The sequence below is a fragment of the Lonchura striata genome, chromosome 1, assembly GCF_050655825.1.
Source record: "Lonchura striata isolate lonStrDom1 chromosome 1, ASM5065582v1, whole genome shotgun sequence".
Taxonomy (NCBI): Eukaryota; Metazoa; Chordata; class Aves; order Passeriformes; family Estrildidae; genus Lonchura; species Lonchura striata.
The window spans coordinates 16368250-16389395 of record NC_140703.1 but is presented as its reverse complement, the minus strand read 5'-3'; the positions used below and the strand labels follow the sequence as shown (position 1 = coordinate 16389395).

The 21146-nt window shown below is 41.3% G+C and overlaps 1 protein-coding gene across 1 annotated transcript in view; it reads right to left on the bottom strand.

Moving 5' to 3' along the window:
* GABRR3 (gamma-aminobutyric acid type A receptor subunit rho3) overlaps nucleotides 1-21146 on the bottom strand; it is a 61773-nt gene that overhangs the window by 21040 nt on the left and 19587 nt on the right. The window contains exons 2-3 of the mRNA XM_085590449.1: nucleotides 12826-13074; nucleotides 4109-4221 (exon numbers count right to left, since the gene is read on the bottom strand). Of these exons, the coding sequence (XP_085446575.1) occupies nucleotides 4109-4221; nucleotides 12826-12983 (271 nt within the window). The 5' untranslated portion in view covers nucleotides 12984-13074. The remainder of the gene's footprint in view (nucleotides 1-4108; nucleotides 4222-12825; nucleotides 13075-21146) is intronic.

Sequence of the window (21146 nt, the reverse complement as noted above, 5' to 3'; positions counted from 1 at the left end):
TCCTGGACCCCCAGCTACTCCTTCCAGTGAGAGGTAACAAAAAGCCATTCCACTTTCACCCATGTGAGTCTTCACCACAGGGAGAAGAAGACATTTCTCATCTTTCAGGGAGAGCTGTGGTGCAAAATAGAAAAGAACTTGGTGGCAATGAGCTGTTAGAATTGCAGCAATTTTGAAGATATACTGGGCCATATTTTCCTTCCTTCCCCCCCTCCCCTTTTACCTTCATATGAATGAAAATGTTACTAATTTATTTTGAAGAGGGAGGAAGCATAAGAGGGAGTGATAGAATGAGATTTCTGATCCTCTGAAAATTCAGAATGAAGATTATGTTTAATTGCAAATTGAGATGCAAATTTTCAGGAAAGACTGTTACCTCTTCACCAGCTAAAGGCTGCTAGGTTATTTTCATCATTTCTAATACTTGCTTATGTTATTATCTTCTATATTGATTGAAAAAGAAGAGATCATCAATTTTAAGACTTTAACTAACACATTTGTAGTGTAGGAAACTACAGGTCCTTAAGACACAATGTAAAAGAAAAAACAATATATATACATATACATACATACACAAATGCATACAACACCATGTGTCATTTTGACCACTACTTTGAAATAAGACAGTTCAGAAAATAAAAGTATATAGATAAATAGACATATAATAGGGTGGAAAAAGTAGATTTAAAGCATTTCTAAGGATTTGCTCTAAGACTTCTCTCAACATGGAGTTTTGTCTGCTATGGCAGCCTGCATTGTGGCACTCAGATCTGAGCTTTACAAGTCAGGATACACTGAGAAGTCTCATTCATTGTCCGTGCTCACCCTTTCTTGCTGAGTTGAGGATAATCATTCCAAGAAGTGCTGGCAGCATAATTTCATTTCTTACTTTTTCTCCACTCCCAGTTTAAGCTGCCTTCTTACTTCCAAACCAAATAGAACCATGACATTACACAGAAGACAACAATCAAACAACAACCATAACAAAAAATTTAGGAAAGGAAAAAAACACCACCAACTTCCATCAACAACTCCAGAGCCTGGCTTGGGGAGTAAATACAATGCAACAATGACAAGTTTAGATTTTTAAAGTTTCCGTGTACTGAAATGTTGGTTTGCCTAACTTAACCTCACTGTATAATGAACTGCAAAGCAACATTTTTAAAGAGTAGGATCAGCTTGCCGTCAGTTTCTGGGTTTGCTTCATCTCAGTGCTCTGTGTTTCTCTGGCTTTGATCTCTGCTAATAAACGGACAATGTCAGGACTAAATTTTAAAATTTACAGTAAGAGAGTCAAATTCTGATTGTGCAGCTGCAATGGCACTGCAATCAACAGAAGAATGCCAAAATACACTCATATGAATGGCAGCAGAGTGGTGTTCATTTGGTCAAAAATGGATCTCTCACCTCCATAATTATTTCCAGTAACACTGCAGCCAGTAGCATCAGTGTCCAACAGTTCTACATTTATTTCCCCCACGTTTTTCGTTTGATCAGTTTACAAATCAAAGTCAGCATGTGTTCCCTCTCTTTTTCCTTTGTATAGCTTAAATGTAGGTACTAAAAATTCTGGGTCTTGTGGTCTGCTCATTTACCTTGCATGTGTGGGGCTAAGTGAAATCAAACAAGGCAGACAAATTTAAGAGTTCGCTGAACTGAGGAATCTCCAACAGCATGAATTTTTCTGCAACCTTTTCTCCTAAAATGGTGCCGAGGGTGATTGTCCTTCCCAGGCAAAGTGGAGACAGATTAACAAAGTCTGCCTGTCAAATTAACAAATTCGAACTCCCTGACATACTCAGAAAATCACAATGGGGTATAGAAGAGGGGAAAAAACCCATCCTTCTTCTATAGGTAAAGAATAAGTACTTGGTTTTCATCCAGCTCTCCTGATCTGTTTTGTTGTTGCTGTTGTTGTTGCAAACTGATGCGTTGTGCTGAGCTGAATAAATCATGTGATGTGGCATGTGACAGATACAAGCCCTTCATGAGTCACAGTACAGAGCTGCTTCATTAAATTGGATGAAAACAAACCCAACATTTCACCTGTGCTAACTGCACAAAGCCACAGTGCTGTAAATCTCAGTGCAGTCCAGGGTTATGTTGTAACTGCTGTGGCAATGAATGTAGCAATGATATCTCTAATTTCTCTCTCTCCTCTAGGTAAGTTTCCTCCTCCTACTCACTTAATCATCACTGTTCTTCAGAGAAACCCATGCCCCATGTCTGCTGTCATAAAATAATCTCGAGGATGTTATTCAGATTCATGTTTCAGTAGAGAAATTTGTCCACTGATGAGGTCACAACTGTGTGCTAAACCTCTGCTACTGCCTTATGAATGCCAAACCACTCCTTACTACTGCAACACCACTGAAATCAATGGTAAAACAGGAACCCTGGAGTATAAATTTGGGATTGACACTCATTTCACTGTGACTTTTTTCACTCTGTGCTATAAAAATGCCAGTGGATCTGTTTTAGTTTAAGAGAGATTCACATTCCACATATTAAGAGCATTCTGAAAATTTGGAAGTGTGTGAAGAAAAAGGGTTTCCCATGTCATTGTGGCATGTGGGTGACAGAGGAGAAGCAGAGCTGAGGCACTCCTCAGCTGAAAGCTATTTCTGAAAGACAGGAGGAAAGCTGAAATCACAGCCAGGGCAATGTGATGAGTGAGAGGCCTGTGCAGTGAAGTCAGTGGAAAAACTACAGCTGGCTTCAAGAGGAACTGAATGGGTTCTGTGACGAATCATCTACAAAAAATAAAAAGGACAAGGAGAAAAACCCTGGGTGTGAAAAATCCTCACTGCCCGTGGAAAATTAACAACTGCCAGATCACAGGGTATGTTCTCAAAGCTGCTTTTAGGTACATTATCAATAGTGTTTTCTGGCATGACCCAATGATAAAGGACATCCCAAACCAGTGTCTGCTTTCATGGAAATGCTACCTCCTTTCTGAAGTGGCATTCTCAAAAATTTAAATTCCTTGTGAGGTATCAAGAAGATGTCCATATTAACCAGATTAACAGATATTAGACAAGACAGGTATTAAGCATGAGGAGGTAATCTGAATTTCTGTTGCCAAGAAACAGACTGTATTTCAACTACTGTTCAAAACCAGGCAAGGTTTTTGCTGTCTGACAAGACATCATTTTTATGGTAACAAGAAACCCTTTCCCATTCTGCCAGTGCATCCAAAGACTCTTTCCTTACCCATTCTCCCTCTTGGCATGATCAGCAGGCCCCAGATCCCAGCAGCTGGTGTCAACAAGAGCAGCTCCCCAGACTTCAGCTTGCCTCCCAAATCTATGTTTGTCTACACAGCTGATTATTGGTTCTCATAGATTTTATTTTGGCCTCATAATCCAGAGCAGTTCAGTCTAATTTTCCTGAATCATGACAAGGGAACTGGTGACGCAAAGGCTCAGAAAAAGCTTATTAGTGGGGCAGCTTTCTCATTTTCCCTTCCATGAAGGAAAGTCAAAATTGAATCCAAACTGTGAACATCCCACTGAATACTCTCTTGATCCAAATGCAATTTAGTTAAATGAACAAATGATCATCATAGTGCCCAACAAGACAGAAACAACATCATAATAACCTGAAGGACTGTGAGTAGTTTTTTGGTTTGTTTTTTTTTTGTTGTTGTTGTTGTTGTTGTTTTTTTGGGTTTTTTTTTGTTGTTGTTGTTGTTTTTTTGGGTTGTTTTTTTTAATTTTGTACACAGAAGATTTAGGAACTGATGGATCATTTCAATCTCTCAAAACAAATCTGATGACTAAGTAATTTGCTAAGTAATTGCTACTACTAGACCGTGCAGTTTACAGGGATGCCTTAATCACTGTTCTCAAAGAACCTTATTCTAATACTATTTTTTCCTTAATTCTGTAAAGCAGACAATTCGAACAGTTTCTCCTATTGATACACTAAACACAAAGAAGCCCCTTGTCTTTGACTATTTCTGTATTTCTTCTTTATTTCCTGAAGTACAACAACTGAGCTGTGCTCCCATTAAGTTTGTTATTCCATTTGAAATTATAAAGTTCAAGTAAACTTCCAGAGAGAGGATAAACTTTTACCCAGCACAGTGCAGGCTTGTGCTGCCTACCTCCAAATCCAGGTCTCAGTGCAAAGTCATGGTCCTCTATGTGAAGAAGCTGCTCAGATTTGAGTGGTCGGACCTTCGTGCTGTCAAGTTTCCTCATTTTAATTTCTCGTTTGCTATGTTAAAAAAAAAAAAGTGAGAAATTTAATTTATTTCTTCTGTCCTGACATTCGCAGCGCTAGTCAAATGAAATAGGGACTTGGGAATACTGGACAGCTGAATCTGGAATGTTAAGGGTAACAACTGTGCTAATAAAGCTAGAGAAAGATATACTGGGAAAGGTTGAGAAATGAGGTATGAGGCAGCTCAGGTTCATGAAGAACACCAATTACTTATAAGAAGTCCCAGGAAGAACTACTAGATCCTTTTCTCTTTTCTTCAGAGATTGTAGTTATCATAATACAAGAGAATAGAGCTGTTTGAAGTTATTATTCACATAAACACTTGCAAATCAATCTTGGAACTAATATCATATACCCATGGTTTAACCACTTCATACATTATCCAAACTACAGAGACAATTATTCCTTTTATTACAAATGTGGCTTTTTTCCTAGGAGCTCAAATGAGTCAACAATTTTTTTAGAAGGACTGAGAAAGGATGATCCTGGATCTAGGGACTTGCAGGGGGACTGGCTTTAAGTGGAAAGAGAGTAGGTTTAGATTGGCTGTCAGGAAGAAATTCTTTTCTATGAGGGTGGTGAGGTGGTGAGGCCTTGGCACAGGCTGCCCAGAGAAGCTGTGGATGCCCAACCCTGAAAGTGTTCAAGGCCAGGTTGGATGGGGTTTTGAGAAACCTGGTCTAGTGGAAAGTGTCCCTGCCCATGGCAGGGGGGTTGGAATGAGATGATCTCATGATTTTCTGTTCTACTGTACACATTAGGAACACATTTCTCACAGAAGCGTTCTCATGGTGAGAACAGTGAAACATGGGAACATATTGCTGGGGCAGCTTTGGAGACTCCTTTCACTCAGGCTATTTTAGAATAGGTCAGACACTTATTTGCAGGAATGACTTGAATACAGCTGCTTTGCCACAGGCGAGGGACTCTCCCTAGACACAATTTCTTTCATGCCTTCTGTGATTCTCTGGAACTGTGCTGCAAGCAACTCTAATTATTACTTTTGACTGAACGATAGAAATGTGTTCTGAAGATTGTAGTCAAACACTGCTTAAGGCAAGGTGTGGAATACTTCAGGATAAGGTGTATACCTCTATTTACTTATTTTTGTCCTCCCTCTCACTTTTTTCTTAATCAAGAAGCCCAAGATATTACTTTTACATTACAGGAATGATGAGGTGGCTGCTGGGCTATCCAGAACTGTTGGGCTTGAACAAATTCATTTACCTTAGTATTCTTGAATGTCTCAGGCAATGCCATCTGAATCAAATTACCAGGGTAATCAGAAGGTCCATGAGGCATTTCAAATACAGACTTTAAAATCATGTGGATAGTGAAATAAAAGCCCACGCTTCAGAGAATTAAAATCACCACAGATCAAGCCTGCATCAGGGTAGAATGGGCAGCAGAACTGAACAGCTGCAATGTTCTACATGAGGAAATTCTGCTGCTTGGGATTCTGTAGAGAAGAAAATGATGAATTTTGTTCAGAATGCCATGGCACAGCTAATACAGTTGGGAAGCACGAGGTTATTTGTCATTTGATGTGCCTAGGAAAATGCCTGTTTGATGCTCCGAGGATTTCACTGGAAGAAGCAGGCTGGAAATGATTCATCTATTACAACTTCTTGCTAGAAGCAAGTCTGTACCTGAGGAAGACTTTCCCTGGACAAGAGAGGCAAAACATAAGCTACCAGGGCAGGAATTCTCTACTTAATAAGCCACTGGGAAGATATCCTATGAGATTTTAAACCACAAAGCTATTTGGAAGGAACATGGCCTGCTAACTGGTCAAGGTAATGAGCTTAAGCATACTGAACAGATTCTTACACTCCTGCAAAGTATTTAGAAGCTTGTGGAAGTAACTATCATGCATTGCAAAGGTCATCAAAAAGGGAAAACAGCCACCAAACTGGAAAATCACTTTGCTGATAAAGCAGCAAGAGAGGTTGCAGAAAAGGGCGTTCTTGAAGTGGTACCACAGAAAGAAATAGATTTGTTGGAGTTTACCCCAAAATATGATCAGAAGGATCACAAATTAATTACGTTTCTTAAGGCTGAGATCAAGGAAAGTGGGTGGGCTGTTACCCTGGCAGGACAAGTTGTAGTTCCACCCCTGCTCCCTTTGAGAAATAGCTCAGCAGAAGCATGAGAGTACCCACTGGGGAGCAGAAAATCTTTTAAAACATCTGAAGAAAGTAGTAATAGGGAGAAGAATGATTGATATTGTACAATCTATATCAAGCAAGTGTGAAAAACTTTTGTAAAAGCAACCCCAACACAAGCAAAATAGTTGTGTTAGGGGTAACAAAGACAGGAGATCACCTGGGAAATAACTGGCAAATAAAATTTGCTGAGATGCCACGCAAGGAGGGATGCAAATATACACTGGTACTGGTGGATGCCTTCAGTGGATGGCCTTAAGCTTATCCCTGTTGCACCAAACCAGCATGGAAGTAGTGAAATCTTTGCTCAGTTGTAATTCCAAAGTTTGGGGTTCCTTTGGGAATGTCATCAGATAAAAGACCACATGGTAGTTGGGGAAGCTAGCAGGATTCTGGGACTTATGTGGGACCTTGTAAGATCCCCAGCAAGTAGCAAAATTGAATGTATGAATGGGAGCCCCAAACCCCAGATTTGTAAGACTTGTCAAGAGATGTCCATGACATGGGTTCAAGTCTTGCCTACAACCTTGCTGAGAGTCTGCATACAGCCAAGGCAGAGGGACACACAAGTCCCTATGAGTTATTATATGGCAGGTCATATCAGGTTCCATATGTCCCTGGGGAAATGCATAGGAAAGGTAAAACTGATTTGCAGAAGTACTTCATGGCTCTGAGCTCCATTTTGCAGAAGCTCCAGAGAATCATCGTGTTATCCAAGCCAATAGGATTGATCTATTCCAGCCTGGAGATTGGGTCTATACCAAGTGGTGAGATAGTGACCCCTTGCAAGCCAAGTGAAAGGGACCATTCCAAGATTTACTGACCACCCTCACTGTGGTCAAAGTTGCTAGCAAAGAACTGTGGATCCACTACTTCAGAGTGAAGAAAGCTTCTGCTCCCAAAACCATTAAGAATACAGAGACTGGTACAAATCAGGAGGAGGTGCTTTAAACTGTTTTTTACATGTCTGTTTTCTGCCCAACTGGTAACCATGAGTCAGGGTTCGCTCTGTGATTTGTACAGGACTGCAGTCCAAAATGTATCCAAAGTTCTTAATAAGAACAATTGCTGGATCCATTACCACCTCTAGATAGGGGTGGTCACTGGCAATTGATTGGCATTTTAATGGAAGAGAAACATACTAAAAGGTTAGAACCAATCATAGTATCCTTCTGCCCCCTATACCCCTGAACAGCCTGATAGAACATGGGAATTATACAGTTCCCTGTGCTGTTGAAAACACCACAGGAAAGGCCATTCTTCCTTCACATTGTCATAAAACCAATTTCAGAGAAATAATCAGCCCAAAAGTTGTGGCACAGATGAAACTGAGAGGGTGCAGACTGGCTCTTCCAGACAGGATTTTATTGGATATGTGATGATCAGGCCTGGAAAATCCTGCCTGTGAATAAAGATCAAGCTTGTGCCCTTGGGTCTGTGGTCCTGAATACAACAATATTTGATCATCTTGAAAAAGCAAATGGAAGGAAGAAAAGATTTCTTAATCCTCTTACTGAACATCCCACACTTTTCCATAACATAGTCAGAGCTCTCCTTCCCTCTTACAGAGTGGTTGAACTGCAGAGAGGGATTGCAAACATCTCAGCTGTCATTGAATGTATTGAGCAGCATACATGCTGCAGATGCAATTTCAGCCTTACAGGAGGAAGCTGACAGTCTGTCACGTACAGTGACAGGATAGCTCTCAACTTCTTATTTGCTCTTATGTAGACCAAAGAGAGAAAATTAAGAAGGATGTGAATAAAATTTGGAAGGGGACTCCAATTTTACATGAAGTAACTTTCAGAAACAACACCTTGAAATTTGGCCATATCGTCCACACCCTCACGTCATGGTTACCAAACTGGGCCTGGATAAAAGAAACATTTATAATAGCTGTAATTATAGTTATAATCTGTGTAGCAGCCTTTGGGTCAGCCGGTTGTGTAAACCAGTATTGTGGGTAATGTAGATTAGAAACTAGACAAAGTAGAGCCTTGTTAGTCTCTAAAATGAAAAAAAATTATGCCAAGATGATTTTTTACCTTTTCTCTTATATACCTTTTATATGTTCTCAGTATTCTTAGCATGCATGCTTGTAATTCTCCTTCCTCGTAGAAGGAGGTCGGAAAGCCCAATGCTATCCTGACAGACCAAGGCAGCCTCTAGAACATGTCCTGTAAACTGGAGATTTGGCCCATCCAGGGGGGAATTCCTCAGATGGGGGGATATCACGCCATTTATCCAGGCCTCCCATTGGGGCATCCTTGTTAGATATGCTAATTTGTAAGGTCTGTAAATTGTAGATGTGAGCTGTCATGTGTGTGCATTGCGGCACATCCTGCCTTGGTGAAATGGTGCACCATAGGGATCCTTATTAAAACACTGAGGTAAAAACCCCTTATCCCTTAACCATGTCTGACTGTCAGTTTTCTAAGACCAGATAAAGGCAACAACAGAAGCACAGCAAAAAACCCAGATTATATTTCAGTGGCCTATTGATTGTGCAGCTTTTAGCAGCACACCATGGTCCAGAGATCTGAATGGAGACATGGATTCTGCACATTCATGGTATGGCAGATGTCAGGCTGTGTTTAAGAGGAGAAGCCCACACAGAATCCCAGAACCATTTAGGTTGGAAAAGACCTTTAAGATCATCGAGTCCAGCCATTAACTCAGCCCTGCCAAGTTCAGTGCTAAACCATGTCCCTAAGTCTACAAGCCAACATCTCTTAAATACCTCTAGGAATGGTGGGTGAACCAATCCCTTCCATGGACACCTGTTCCAGGACTTGATGTTCCTTTGGTGAAGAAATTTTTGTGAAACCATTAGAAAACAGATGCACCTAAAGACAGGAAGTCTGTCTTTACCTAGCTGTGGTAGTAGTAACAAAGAGAACCCTGGTATTGATGTAGATCTGGGCAAAGATAAAAAGTTATTTGTCTCAGTGAAGCACATGCTCAAGAATCTACTGTTTCCACTCATAGCTGTGCTTCCCACAGCTGTATTTCAGGCAAGGATTTATATTATGTAAATTAAATGGCAATCTATAATTACATTCCAAAAGAGGTCATAAAAAGCACTTGAACTGTTTCAGATCACATGGGGAATTCACTCTTGTTGGTACTTCTATATTAAATAATTGGGAGCACTAACTTTTTGGCTGAAAAAGAGTGAGGAATACTGTTTTGACTTTCCCACCAATACTCTTGCATGGGCCTTGGTATTTGCCAGAGATCTCAAAGAGCAGTCAGTCACTGCCTACAAAACCAAAGCAGCTAATTCAGAATTAATTAACAATGGACAAAGATGTGTCAGGCTTTTAAAGACAAATTTAGCTGCTCCTACCTAGCCTTGAAAACCATTAGCGAATGAAAGGTCAAAGGTCTGCTCAAGGGTACTTAGATAATTTTTGGTTAAAGCATTTAATCACTTAATGCCATCAGTGTAGCTCCATAAACCAATAGCATGAGTGGTTCATATCCCATCTGGTTGTCTTTAACTTACCAGGCTGTCAAAAGTTTATGCTGGTTCAAGGAGGAATTGGACAAGTTAATGGAAAAAAATCCACTGCAGATCACTGTATCTGCAGAAATTACATCCTACACAGGATGTCACTGGAGGAAATCTGGTGACTTGGTACAGCTGTGAATATTAGGGGAAAATATCTTATTTGCCCTGTCCTTATTCATGCTTTGTGCTTGCAAGCCCTTGTTATAAACTCAGTAGAGCACAAGGATCCTGGGAAGATCCTGCTTGGCTGTTCTTCTTTTTTAGAGCTCTGCTAATAATATGGTAAAAATTCTTGTAAGAAAGTAGAGAACCCTACCATCCTTTCATATTCAGAATTAAACTAGCTAAGTTTATGAGAAGAATACTATTAAGGTGCCTTTTGTGAAAAGAATATGCTGGATGTCATGGCCATAGGTTTCTTTCCAGTGTTGTCTCCCCAAGATACTTTGGCTACTATTAAATCAAAAGTATCCAAAATGTAGAATTTACAGAAATCTTATTCCAAGGGGAGTCTGTGGGGTAATCCAGCAATGTGAGCTCTTAAATGTTTAAATATATTCATGAAACCTTGAAGCCCAGATAAATGAAATAATCAAATTCCACAGTTCTCTCTCATACACATAAAAATGCATTTCTGATTGTTCAGTAACATCAGCAATATGTACTAAGAAAAAAACTAATATTTTGGCCATCAAATGTTTTGTTCTTTGTTGTAGGAAATGGACCATGAGAATAATCGCTTTCTCATGTACTTTTGGTTAATGCTTTAAAATCTTCTTTACAGGAGAATGCAGACAAACAGCTTTGGAGAGAGAATTGGGTTACTCTATTAAAACAGTGGAACTTGTAGGTTAAGTAACATTTTCACATGGGATTCTTTTTAAAAGGCCACCCATTTAACCAAGGCCATCTGTCAGCTGTGTCCCTAATAACTCTAGTGCTGGCTGAAAGATTGCTCCCCAGAAAGAAAAAGATGCTGGTGGAAAGTCAGACCCTGATGCAATGTACTGGAGGATAATGCAGCCTTTAGAACAAAAGCAGAGAATGAAACAAAGAGAAATTAAACACACTTGGATCCTTTGCAGAGAAAAGCTGATTTGCTGCTGTTAAGCTTTGGGAACCCCTGTGGCTCAGATTTTGCAGTCTTCTTCCCAGCTCAAAATCACCAGGACTTTGGAAATGAAGATGTGGGATGCCAAAGCTTGCATTGTACAGAGAAAACTGCCACACCAGGCAGCAGCAGATGGATTCCTCCTTGTTTCTATTCTCTCTTTCTAATAACACACTTGTGCCTGTCTCACAGGATTGTCACATGGATTCATTTGCGTGTACCAGTAAAGATCTGCCACGATACAAAGGACACTGTGCTAACACTGGTGTTGCAAGAGGATTGTCATCAGGATGCCACAAAATTTCCTGTCTCCTACCACCAGGTTTCCCTCCTGCTTTGTGATTTTTTTATGCCAATGATGGAGCAACTGCTCTCAGCTAAGGCAGAACAGGATAAAATGCAAAAAACAGCAGCAGCATATGCTCCACTCTTACCACAGACAAAAGTGTAGCAGCTGAGCTTAAGAGACCTTCCTTGCCACTACCACTAACAAGGTATTTTACTCTGTTTCCATATGATTCTTAACTGCTGCCTGACACTGGCAAAGCACCAGATGAAATCTTATGTTGATACAGTTGATAATCAATCTTACATCAATTCTGTTTATTTTCCTTTGTTATTACAAATAAATGTGCACCAACATTCAGAGTTTTGAAACAGCCTTCTGAATAGCCATTCTTTTAATGAGCTTTTGGTTTGCACCAAACTTGGACCCCTAACTTTGAACAGAAATCCAGAAGTCCTGAGTGACACAGCACTTCTGTCATGCCATCTGTTACCTTGCATTGCTAAACAGGATTTTATCAAGACTTGAGGGGTTCCAGAGATATTTCACTGCTGGAGCATTGCATGAGGAGTGATACAGGAGGTTAACAGATGCACACCTGCTGAAAATCATGCAACTTAAGGGGAAAAAAGGCAGCTTAAACACATCAGAGGAGTCCACTTTTCTTCAAAATGTGATATTGTACAAATAAACTACAAGCTCCCCTGCTCATTTTAGTAGGGGGTCAAGCACATTTTAAAATCTAACACTTGTATCCCTTCTCCTTCCTTAAATGGAGCTAGTTACCCCCAAGGAAGAGGAATTCTTCTTGGATTATCACTGGAAGCCATTAGTCTGTTCACATAGTATTAGATTAATCTAGCAACAGGTTGAGAAACTCACTTGGCAGATGTGAGCTGCCTTCCTGGAGGAAAGCACTGACACTTTGCCCAGAAATATACAGGTAAAAACCTCTCAATCATTATTCATTTTTAACCAGCTACTTGATTGAAAGGCCAAGAACAACGACAATTTCCAATGTCTAAAAGCATTAAATATATTCCAGAAAGGGAACACTGTGTGTCATCACTACAAATGAGGTGTCATTCACGTCATTTAGTGCCATTAAAAAGTATTCTGTAGCTTTATAGTGTAGCTACTCTGATCTTTAGGTAATGGAAGTCACTTTGTAACATTGGCATAGAACTTTGGAAGGCATTTCTGCTTATTGTGATGGGAGTTAGAGGGCAAACATCTGGAACATGACAGAAATAATCTGGCAGCCGTACATCACACCAGGTAAAAGAGCTGTGTGTAGGTGTGGGTGGGTATCAGACATTCATAAAATCACAATGTGAAAGGTATGGTTATGAAAAATTACTTAATACTTCACCATTTCTGTTTTGGGAACATCCTACCAATACTATGCAAACTATACCTAGAAGCTGGAAAAACAGGACAGTAAACCAAAGGGATATGCTGAAAGGTGGCTGACAGCATGAAGTTTACCAGATGAAAGAAACAGATAAAGTCTATTTCTTACCTGTTATGTTTTCTTGAGAATGACATTTGCTGCCGACGATGAAGACGGTGATGCTGACTGTGAGAACTGTGTAGCACTGCTGTTGGCCATAGGCAGGTGAGGAACAGAAGTTTCATGACCAGGACCATCTCTTCCAAAAGAGAAATGTGCCTGATCATCCAATCCACCTTGCTGACTTCTTATTTGTTAGTGTTTTTACCCTTTAGAAACAGCATAGCAGACAAAAGATGCACGTGAAGCAAGGCATCCCTGAAGAGAGAAGACAGGGGCATCCCAGTTCTGATGTCCTCACCGAGTTCCCCTTGTATTTTGGCAAATCAAATATTCCTTCAACTCTACATCCCTGCAGCATCTGCTGTCCAACCAGAAGCACCTAGTTTTCAGCACTGTGGTAGGTAGGGCAGTTTGCCTGGCCAGGCTGCTTTCCTCTGATCCATTGCTGCCTCTCTTTCAGCAAAGGCGCGTTTTTAAATTCTCCATCACCCGCTCAGTAACCTCTACAACATAGCCTGTGCAGGCAAAGTGATGTCAAACATTTAATCCCCCTTAAATCCCACACAAAACCATACAAAAATCTGCTTTAATGACAAAGGTCTCTAAATTAATCTTGCTTTCTATATACGTGTGTATCTGCTCAAAATCATCTTCTGCACAGATCAAGCTCTTTTGTTAACTGGCTACATTGCCCTGTCTTCCCAGCCATTAACATCAATTCTGGCTCCATCAGCTGCCAGCATTTTATCTGTACACACACGCACTTCCTTCTGAACAGAATAATATCACAGTACAAGCCCAAACTAAAACTGAACTCCTGTTTTGATATTCCCCAATACCAGAAAATATTATTTCCCCCCTCTCCTTTTACTTCTTCTTTTTACTAAGCTCTGCAGCAGTTTAATTCACCCTAATTTTACAAGGTATGTGCATGTCTAAGATCCAGTATCTTTCCACCAACCCTGATTCTATCTTTATTTCATTTAGCCTGCCCTACCTGTTCAACAGAAGGTTGAATTGCAAAACATTTTATTAACAAAATGTTGCTTAAGCAATAACTTGTACATGGCAGCTGGAAATGATGGTAATATTTCTTAGGGGCATAAAACTGGACAATACTGGGGACACATCTTCTTAGCTAACATGGTCAAATTTATCCTCTTCAAGCCATCAGCAAGTTCAGTTGTTACTAGAAGCGATGGCATACATTTCTTTTTCTTTCTCTAAAAATCAGATATTTGAGACTGAAAATTTAGGAACTGGAAATACCTCACCCTATCTAACAGCTGGAGGAGTAATCTGGGTCTCCTAACAGGAGGCATCTTCCTAAGTAAAACAAACCCAGGAATAAAACCAAGCCCAACACCGTGTCTGCTGAGACAATGAGCACCCACACACCCTGGGACAATAATCCTGTCAGGCGGGCATCTGCCTCCTCAGAAGCTCCCTGAGATGTCCAACCGACTTCACCTGGGCCAAAAAATAATTCTCAGGTGTGGGTAATTTCCAGGTGGAAGTTACCAATGGACAGCTAATTCCCACTGTTAGATGAATTTGGTCTGAGATCAAAGGCTCCCAACCCTACTATCCACCTCATTCAGCTGGTTTATAGCTTAATCCTTTCTTCTTCAGCAAACTTAGGGAGGACCATTTGCAGCCTGGCCCAGGGACAGTCAGAGAGTGCTTCTGGTGTATTCCCAGGGTGGAGTTTCCAGACATGGTAAACATGAACTGCACTTAATAAAACCTGTAGTAGGTTCCATTAATGTGCATTATCATTTGGGTGGGAAAAGGCAAATAAAACAATAACTGTAATGAGAATTTTTTCCAGGAGGAGATAAATACAAGTTCCTGAGCCAGTCTGGTCAAGTTCCTTGCTATTACCCAGCCTACATATATCCAAGTATTAGCCCACTGATTAAATTACATGTAAGAAAAAATTCAAGAGCCTTTGGATCCTCTCCTTTCCCCACCCAAGCACAGGCCCAAGAGTAGCAGCAAATGAAATAAAAAGCAAATTACACTGAAGGCTCTGTGATAAATATGTTATGACATTTCTGCATGTCTGGCTACCTGCGTATCCATCAGAGTTAACTAATTTCCAACTGTTTTCCTCAGCTATAAAAACATTTATACCCTGTCTTCCCTGCTAATTCTAGTTCCCATTTTTTTCCAGATACTGTGGAGAAAGCTGTGTTTTGGATGCTAATATAATCCCTAGATGAAAACACTGGCTGTTATCCCCACTAAGCAGGAGACACGGAATGGGGAGAGAGAGGATGATCTGGGGGCTGAGGTTTATCCCCCAAGAGCTCTGTTGGGGATGGTGGTTACATCATGTCATGCTAATGTAGAAATGTGATGATTTGGTGTGCTGACATCAAGGAACTCAAAGGAGTCCATCAGAAATAAATAAGTAAAAATTGTTTATGGATTTATTTTCCAGCTGGAAAAAGGAGCTCAGAAGCGCTGCTCCAGAGATCTGGCTTTGCAAAATGACTGGCTTGTCCCCGGCCAAGCTGCACATGGATGTCCCTGCCCCCAAGAGAGGGGAGTCTTTAACAGAGACACAGGAAATCAGAGCTGTTTTCATTGAGCTGTCAGCACCCTGCTGCTTTATTACTCTTGGCTGGAGCAGCAACTTTACCATGAAGCTGTGCTGCTGAAAAGACTGCTCCATGGGGGATTCCCAAAACATGCTGAATGCTCCTTTGACTATCCCTACTAAAATCAGTTTAAATTCAACTAACTAACTAACTAACTAAATAAATAAAATGAGAAATGGCTGCATGCATTGACATTCCACCACCGTCACCCATCTAATGTCATAAATATACCTTGGGAGGCCTTGCCTAAGCACACTGAAAATCTAAGCACGACTTCTCTGTTCTCCAGGAACAGTCTAGCCCACACACATGGAGGGGTGCCTCTCCTGCAGAGGGGAATCAGAAACACTTCCACTGATGGGCATAAATATCAGTGAAGGCAAACCCACAGCAACAGGATTTCTTCATGCTGGACCTGTTTTCATTTCCTCTGGGGAAGGGAGTATTATATACAGCAGATTATACCACCACTATAAATTACCATTAAGAAAACACATTAATCTCCTAAGTATTTGTCAGTAATAAATTCCAAAAAGATCCCTCTTTGGAGAAGAATAAAAACAAGATAATACACTTTGCTTATATTGGGCAAGTTGCTGATCAGTTTTTGCCTTTAGACACAGAGCAGTGTCTCTTTGCTATTAGTAAAATTATTTCTTTAAAATAATCTATAAACTACTCAAAGTTTACCATGCTTATCTTCCTGGGACAAAACCTGGCACATGGTAACAGTGTATCAGCTCATCGAACAGTTTGCAAACAAGCAAGCAAGGAAATGAAGCAAAGGTGAACATACCACCTGGTTTCAGAAAATGAGATGCCTTTTAGTCAGCAAAATAAAACATTCCTTCTGGTAACTGCAATCTGGAGCTACAGACCCCTCTCCACCACAGATCACAGAGCAAAGCAGATTGACAACAGCTACTGCTGTTGTAAAAACAAGAACAGAAGAATACCAGGCATGAAGAAATGCTTCAGAGGCTTGAATTTTGCAGAAAATCTGATCTCACCTAGAGGCCATTTTAAACATATGGAGATGAAAGACCACAGCACGCTAGAACTTTTCAATCTGTAAATTAGCTGCAGTGAGAAGAGATGCAATGTGGAATGTGGAGTGTAGGTTGACATGGCAAGTATTTTTGTACTCTCCTAATCACAGAATGAAACACAAGGAAGAAAACATTAATAAGTCTCCTAAGATGCACTCACTTCTTACAAACAACCAGCAAATCACAGAAAGCAGATTAACCACATCCATGACTGAGAGTGTGAATGCAATACAGCAGCACAGGAATAGGCAGCATTTTGCTTTTCTATGGTAACAGACTCAGTGCAGAACACTCATCATTTATATCATGATGACTTACAAAATTAATGTTAGAATTAAGGACAGTTTGTCCTGCTGATATTAACAGAAATGACAAACCATGTTTCAGGAATTAAGATATCCATTCACATTTCCCAACAGGATGAAGTGGGAGGAAAGCAGAGACTGGGAATTATGATTCCAGTTTACAGATCTTGGAACACAGCAAGTGCCTTTTTTTTCTCATTACAGAACAACCAGAGTTATTTTTCACTAAGGTAAAGGGCAGTTCATTAAAAAGTAAAGGTCATCTAAACAACGTCCTGAACACAGCTGTCATGTGATGTGAGGTCCCTCAGGGTGTCCAAGAATCTAGTCACAAATAGGGCATGGGACCTGTACAAAATCTGTAGCTGTGAGAGCAAAGCTGGACAGTTTCCATTAAAATGGCCAAAGACTGGAGATCAAATTCCATTCCTGACACTTGTCCAGTTTCTTATTGTCTCTGTCCACTGCCTATTCATCCAAAGGAGTATTTTAAAACTGTAGTGTGAGATCCTCACAAGACCATAATCCACCAAAGGCAGGTATATATTTTCCCATATAAAACAGCTTCTAAATACCAGGCTTGAACAGGTGACTCTGTTTGGCATAGGGGTCTTTTCTGCTTTTCCTTCAATTTACAGAACTCAGGTTTCTCTTTACTCTGGAGCTGTGTTGGCCACACACTTTTTTTTGTACAATCAGACATTTGGTTTGAAAGAGTAACAAGAAAAACAAAGGAAAACTACACACCCCCTAACTGTTTGCATTCCCCACTTCCAGAGTCTCTAAATAAGGGATTCTTTCCCTTTCATCATTCTGCCCTGGACAAAACAATCACTGAATTAATTTCATCCCTAAATCCCTTTACTTAGCTTCTACAGCAACAACCTTGAAAGTAGAACAATCAGTTTTGCTGCCTCTGGTTAAGGAACATCTGCATATTGAGGGTGATCTCTGACAAAACAAGCAGCCACATTTTGCCCAGATTTACACTTCTCACAGCCTCAGTGGCAGAAAACTTTGCCTTTCTGCCACTTCATGCTCACCACAGGCACGGGATACAGCTACCCTACTCCTGCATGTATTTTTTTCCAGGAGCAGTTTCTAGGAGTTTGTTTCTTTATTTCTGTAGGATTAAAAATTTTTAAAAAATCATTTAGCCTCTTTCCCAAGTCGGAGAGGATCAAGAGGCCGACCCTTAAGCCTGAGCAATTCTCAGAAAGCAAGTGTTTGCAGCAGCACAGTGTATCCCCAAGAAGAAAGCTACTTTGCCATATGTATGGCCTCAACACTGTGCTTCAATCCCAAAAGCAATGTACACTGCATGAGATTATTTTTTCCCCCTGATTTCCTTGGCAGTCTGGTCAACAGCACAGTCTCTCATCAGTGCTTACCAGGTGAATCCTAACAGCTACCTGAAGTTCTTTTGGCTCATTTCTCCCCACAGACCGAAACAAAGTAATTCAGCAAGTGTGTTTATTCTTTTCTTGCTGCCAAGCTGTTGTGTATTAACAATTTTCTCCAGCATTTTCTGTTTGCTGTCCAGGAATCAGCAACATATCTCTGATGGGAACTAATTTATGAAATGTACTGCATTTCTACAAAACTCCTTTTCTGTCACCAATTAACATGAGGAGGAAAAAAATTGTTGAATAGTGGGGAAAAAAATGTGCCTTTCAGCTTTGGCACTACAAACATTCTTCACCTTACAGTGAAAATAGAGACAGTTTTATTGATTAAAGTCTGATCTCTACAGGTCACAAAACAGCTTCAAAAGCTATCAGGCACAGCTCTCAGTGGCTGTTTTCCAGGCTTTTCTTTCCCATTGATATCTTCCAGAGAAACATATGTTAACATCACAGAGCAGGTGCTCATTTCAACCTGGGAAGCCAATTTTTACTGTGTGAATTGTAGTCTTAAGTAAATATATATTTAAGTTTATATGTATTTGAGATTTAAGAGGAGGTAAGTGCATTTGGGTTTTCTAAGGCTTTACAGCTTCTGTTTTCCTAGTGGCTGACAAAATAATGTAGTTCTAAATCAATAAACATCTGAACAATTTATGTTAAAATCTTGAAGGAGAGAGAAGCTAAGTATGTAACAGCAGCAGAGAAGGCTGGTTGGAAATCTGCTGATAGAATCACTGAATGATTTCAGTTGAAAATTACCTTAAAGATAATCTCGTTCCAACCCCCCTGCCATGGGCAGGGACTCCTCCCACTAGAATATGTTTTCAAAACCACATCCAACCTGGCCTTGAGCACTTCCAGGGATGGGGTATTGGCCCATCATCTCTGGGGACTCTGTTCCAGTGTAGTCCCCCATGCTCACAGGGAAGAATTTCTTCCTGAAGCTCTAGCACTTGGCCAAATTCTTGTCCTCCTGTTCATAATTTCCCTGTGAAGATAATACTCTACAAATGTCTGGGCTGGGATATAAAATACAGGTATGCTGGCTATGCCATGTTCCATCCTTAAAAGATACGTAAAGTACACCTGAGATCCCCAACAAAATGGAACACCTGCACTGTAAGATCACCCTGTTGTGATGCCTTCAGTGCATAAATCCTCATTTAGTAATTGCCTTCAGACGCAGGAAAAGCTGAGGAGGATTCTGGAATGTGTCAACATGGATTTCTGTAAGACAAAAAAAAAGTCACCCAGAGAAATCTAAAGTGACAGGTCTTCCAGCTCTGCCTTGTCAGCCTTGGGTGTTGACAAAGGACTCAAGACAAAGTAACTCTCCTTTTGTCCTCCTTTTATTTTTGTGGGGAAAAAGTCCCAGGGCTGCCCAGTATTTCACAAACCCCTTTGTGATCCATAAAAATCAAGTTCACTACCTGGTGTGCAACACACCAATGATTACACACTGAGAGATATCGGTGTTTACCTCAGGGCTATACAAGTCGGGCTGCTCCCAGGTATTCCACAAACCAAGCAGTATTTTCAGTATTTATACATATCAGCAAACAAAGGAATTAGTGTTCACTAGCTACAAGCTACATAGTTATTAATTAGCATTCTGTCTTCTTTTGGCTAATGATTCTCTCGCTTCCAGTGCTAATTAGTCTATATGCTCAGTCTTTCCGTTCTTTTGGGTTGGTGGTCCCACAGTCAGTGTTTAGTCTGCCCCTGCCTGGATTAACTTTTACCCAGCTTGAGCTGATTCCAGCACAATTGCTGAGTTGGCTTTATTGGTTTCTCCCTTATCTTGTGGGTTCTGCCAAGTGTCCATGAGGCCTGTAAATTCTGCATTGTCTGCATCTGCTATCAGTGGCACATCCTTCTTCCCGAGCTTCGGTAACATCTCAGCTCATCAAAACGCGGCGAGCCCTAAACGCAGACAGGACAATTCTACCGACAATTCATTTATCGGTAGAAATGTCTTTTAACACCTGCGCATCACTCGGCGCTTGTTGGCTGAATCTCATTTCTTGTTGAGTACGCTTGAAAGTACACAAAGATCAAACATCAACGAGCATCCCTTCGTAAAAAAAATTGCTACGCGTTCCGCGTTTCGCAACGCTTTTGCGCTGTAAGGCGCGGGCGTCTCCCCGCGGCCGCCCCCAGCAGCGCCCTCAGGCCGCGCGGCCCCGCCACAACGCCATGGCGGCCGCTCCCTGCGCGCGGCCGCGAGATGGCGGCGCCCGCCGCCGCTGCCCCAGCACCGCCACGGCCGGGGCTCCTCCGGGAGGGCAGGATGAGGGCGGAGGGGAGGCCCCGGGGGCCCGCCCGCCCGCGGCTCCGGTGCGGAGCGCGGTGAGGGGCGAGAGGGGCCGCGGAAGGGGAGAAGGAGCGAAAATGGCTGCGGGCGGCAGCGCGGGAGGGGCCGCGGCCCCCAGCGCGCCTGAGGGAGCGCGGCCGCGGGTGGAGGACGGTGGGGGGTGAAAGGCCAGCGAGCAGCAAGTATAAGATGATAAAAAGCGAAGGGGAGAGCAGCAGGGCGGAAAAAAAAAAAGATTGTGAGGCTGGCCAGATATCCAAGATGATCCAAGAGGTTCCCACTTCACGTAATCCATGTGCAGCAGCCCGCTGTTCTTCACAGTAGCTTCTCTGATGTTCCCTGCAGAGACTGACTTCCAGCCCCTTAGCACAAGAACAAAACACACTCTGGTGGCTGTGATCTTCATTCCTTCAGTAATCCCCACTATTTTCTGGTGTGAGAGACCACTGGAAGTCAGTTAAAATTGAAATAAAGATAGCAGCTTCATAAAGCATGACAAAAAGGTAAGGAAACCAACAGAGTTTAGTCGGACTTACGGGAAATGAGACCACTAGAAAAAGGTGGAGGCATTAATTAGTAAGAAATGAGCACACACCCACACACCCTCTCCCCACATAACTCAGTATTGGAAATATCCTATTTACTTT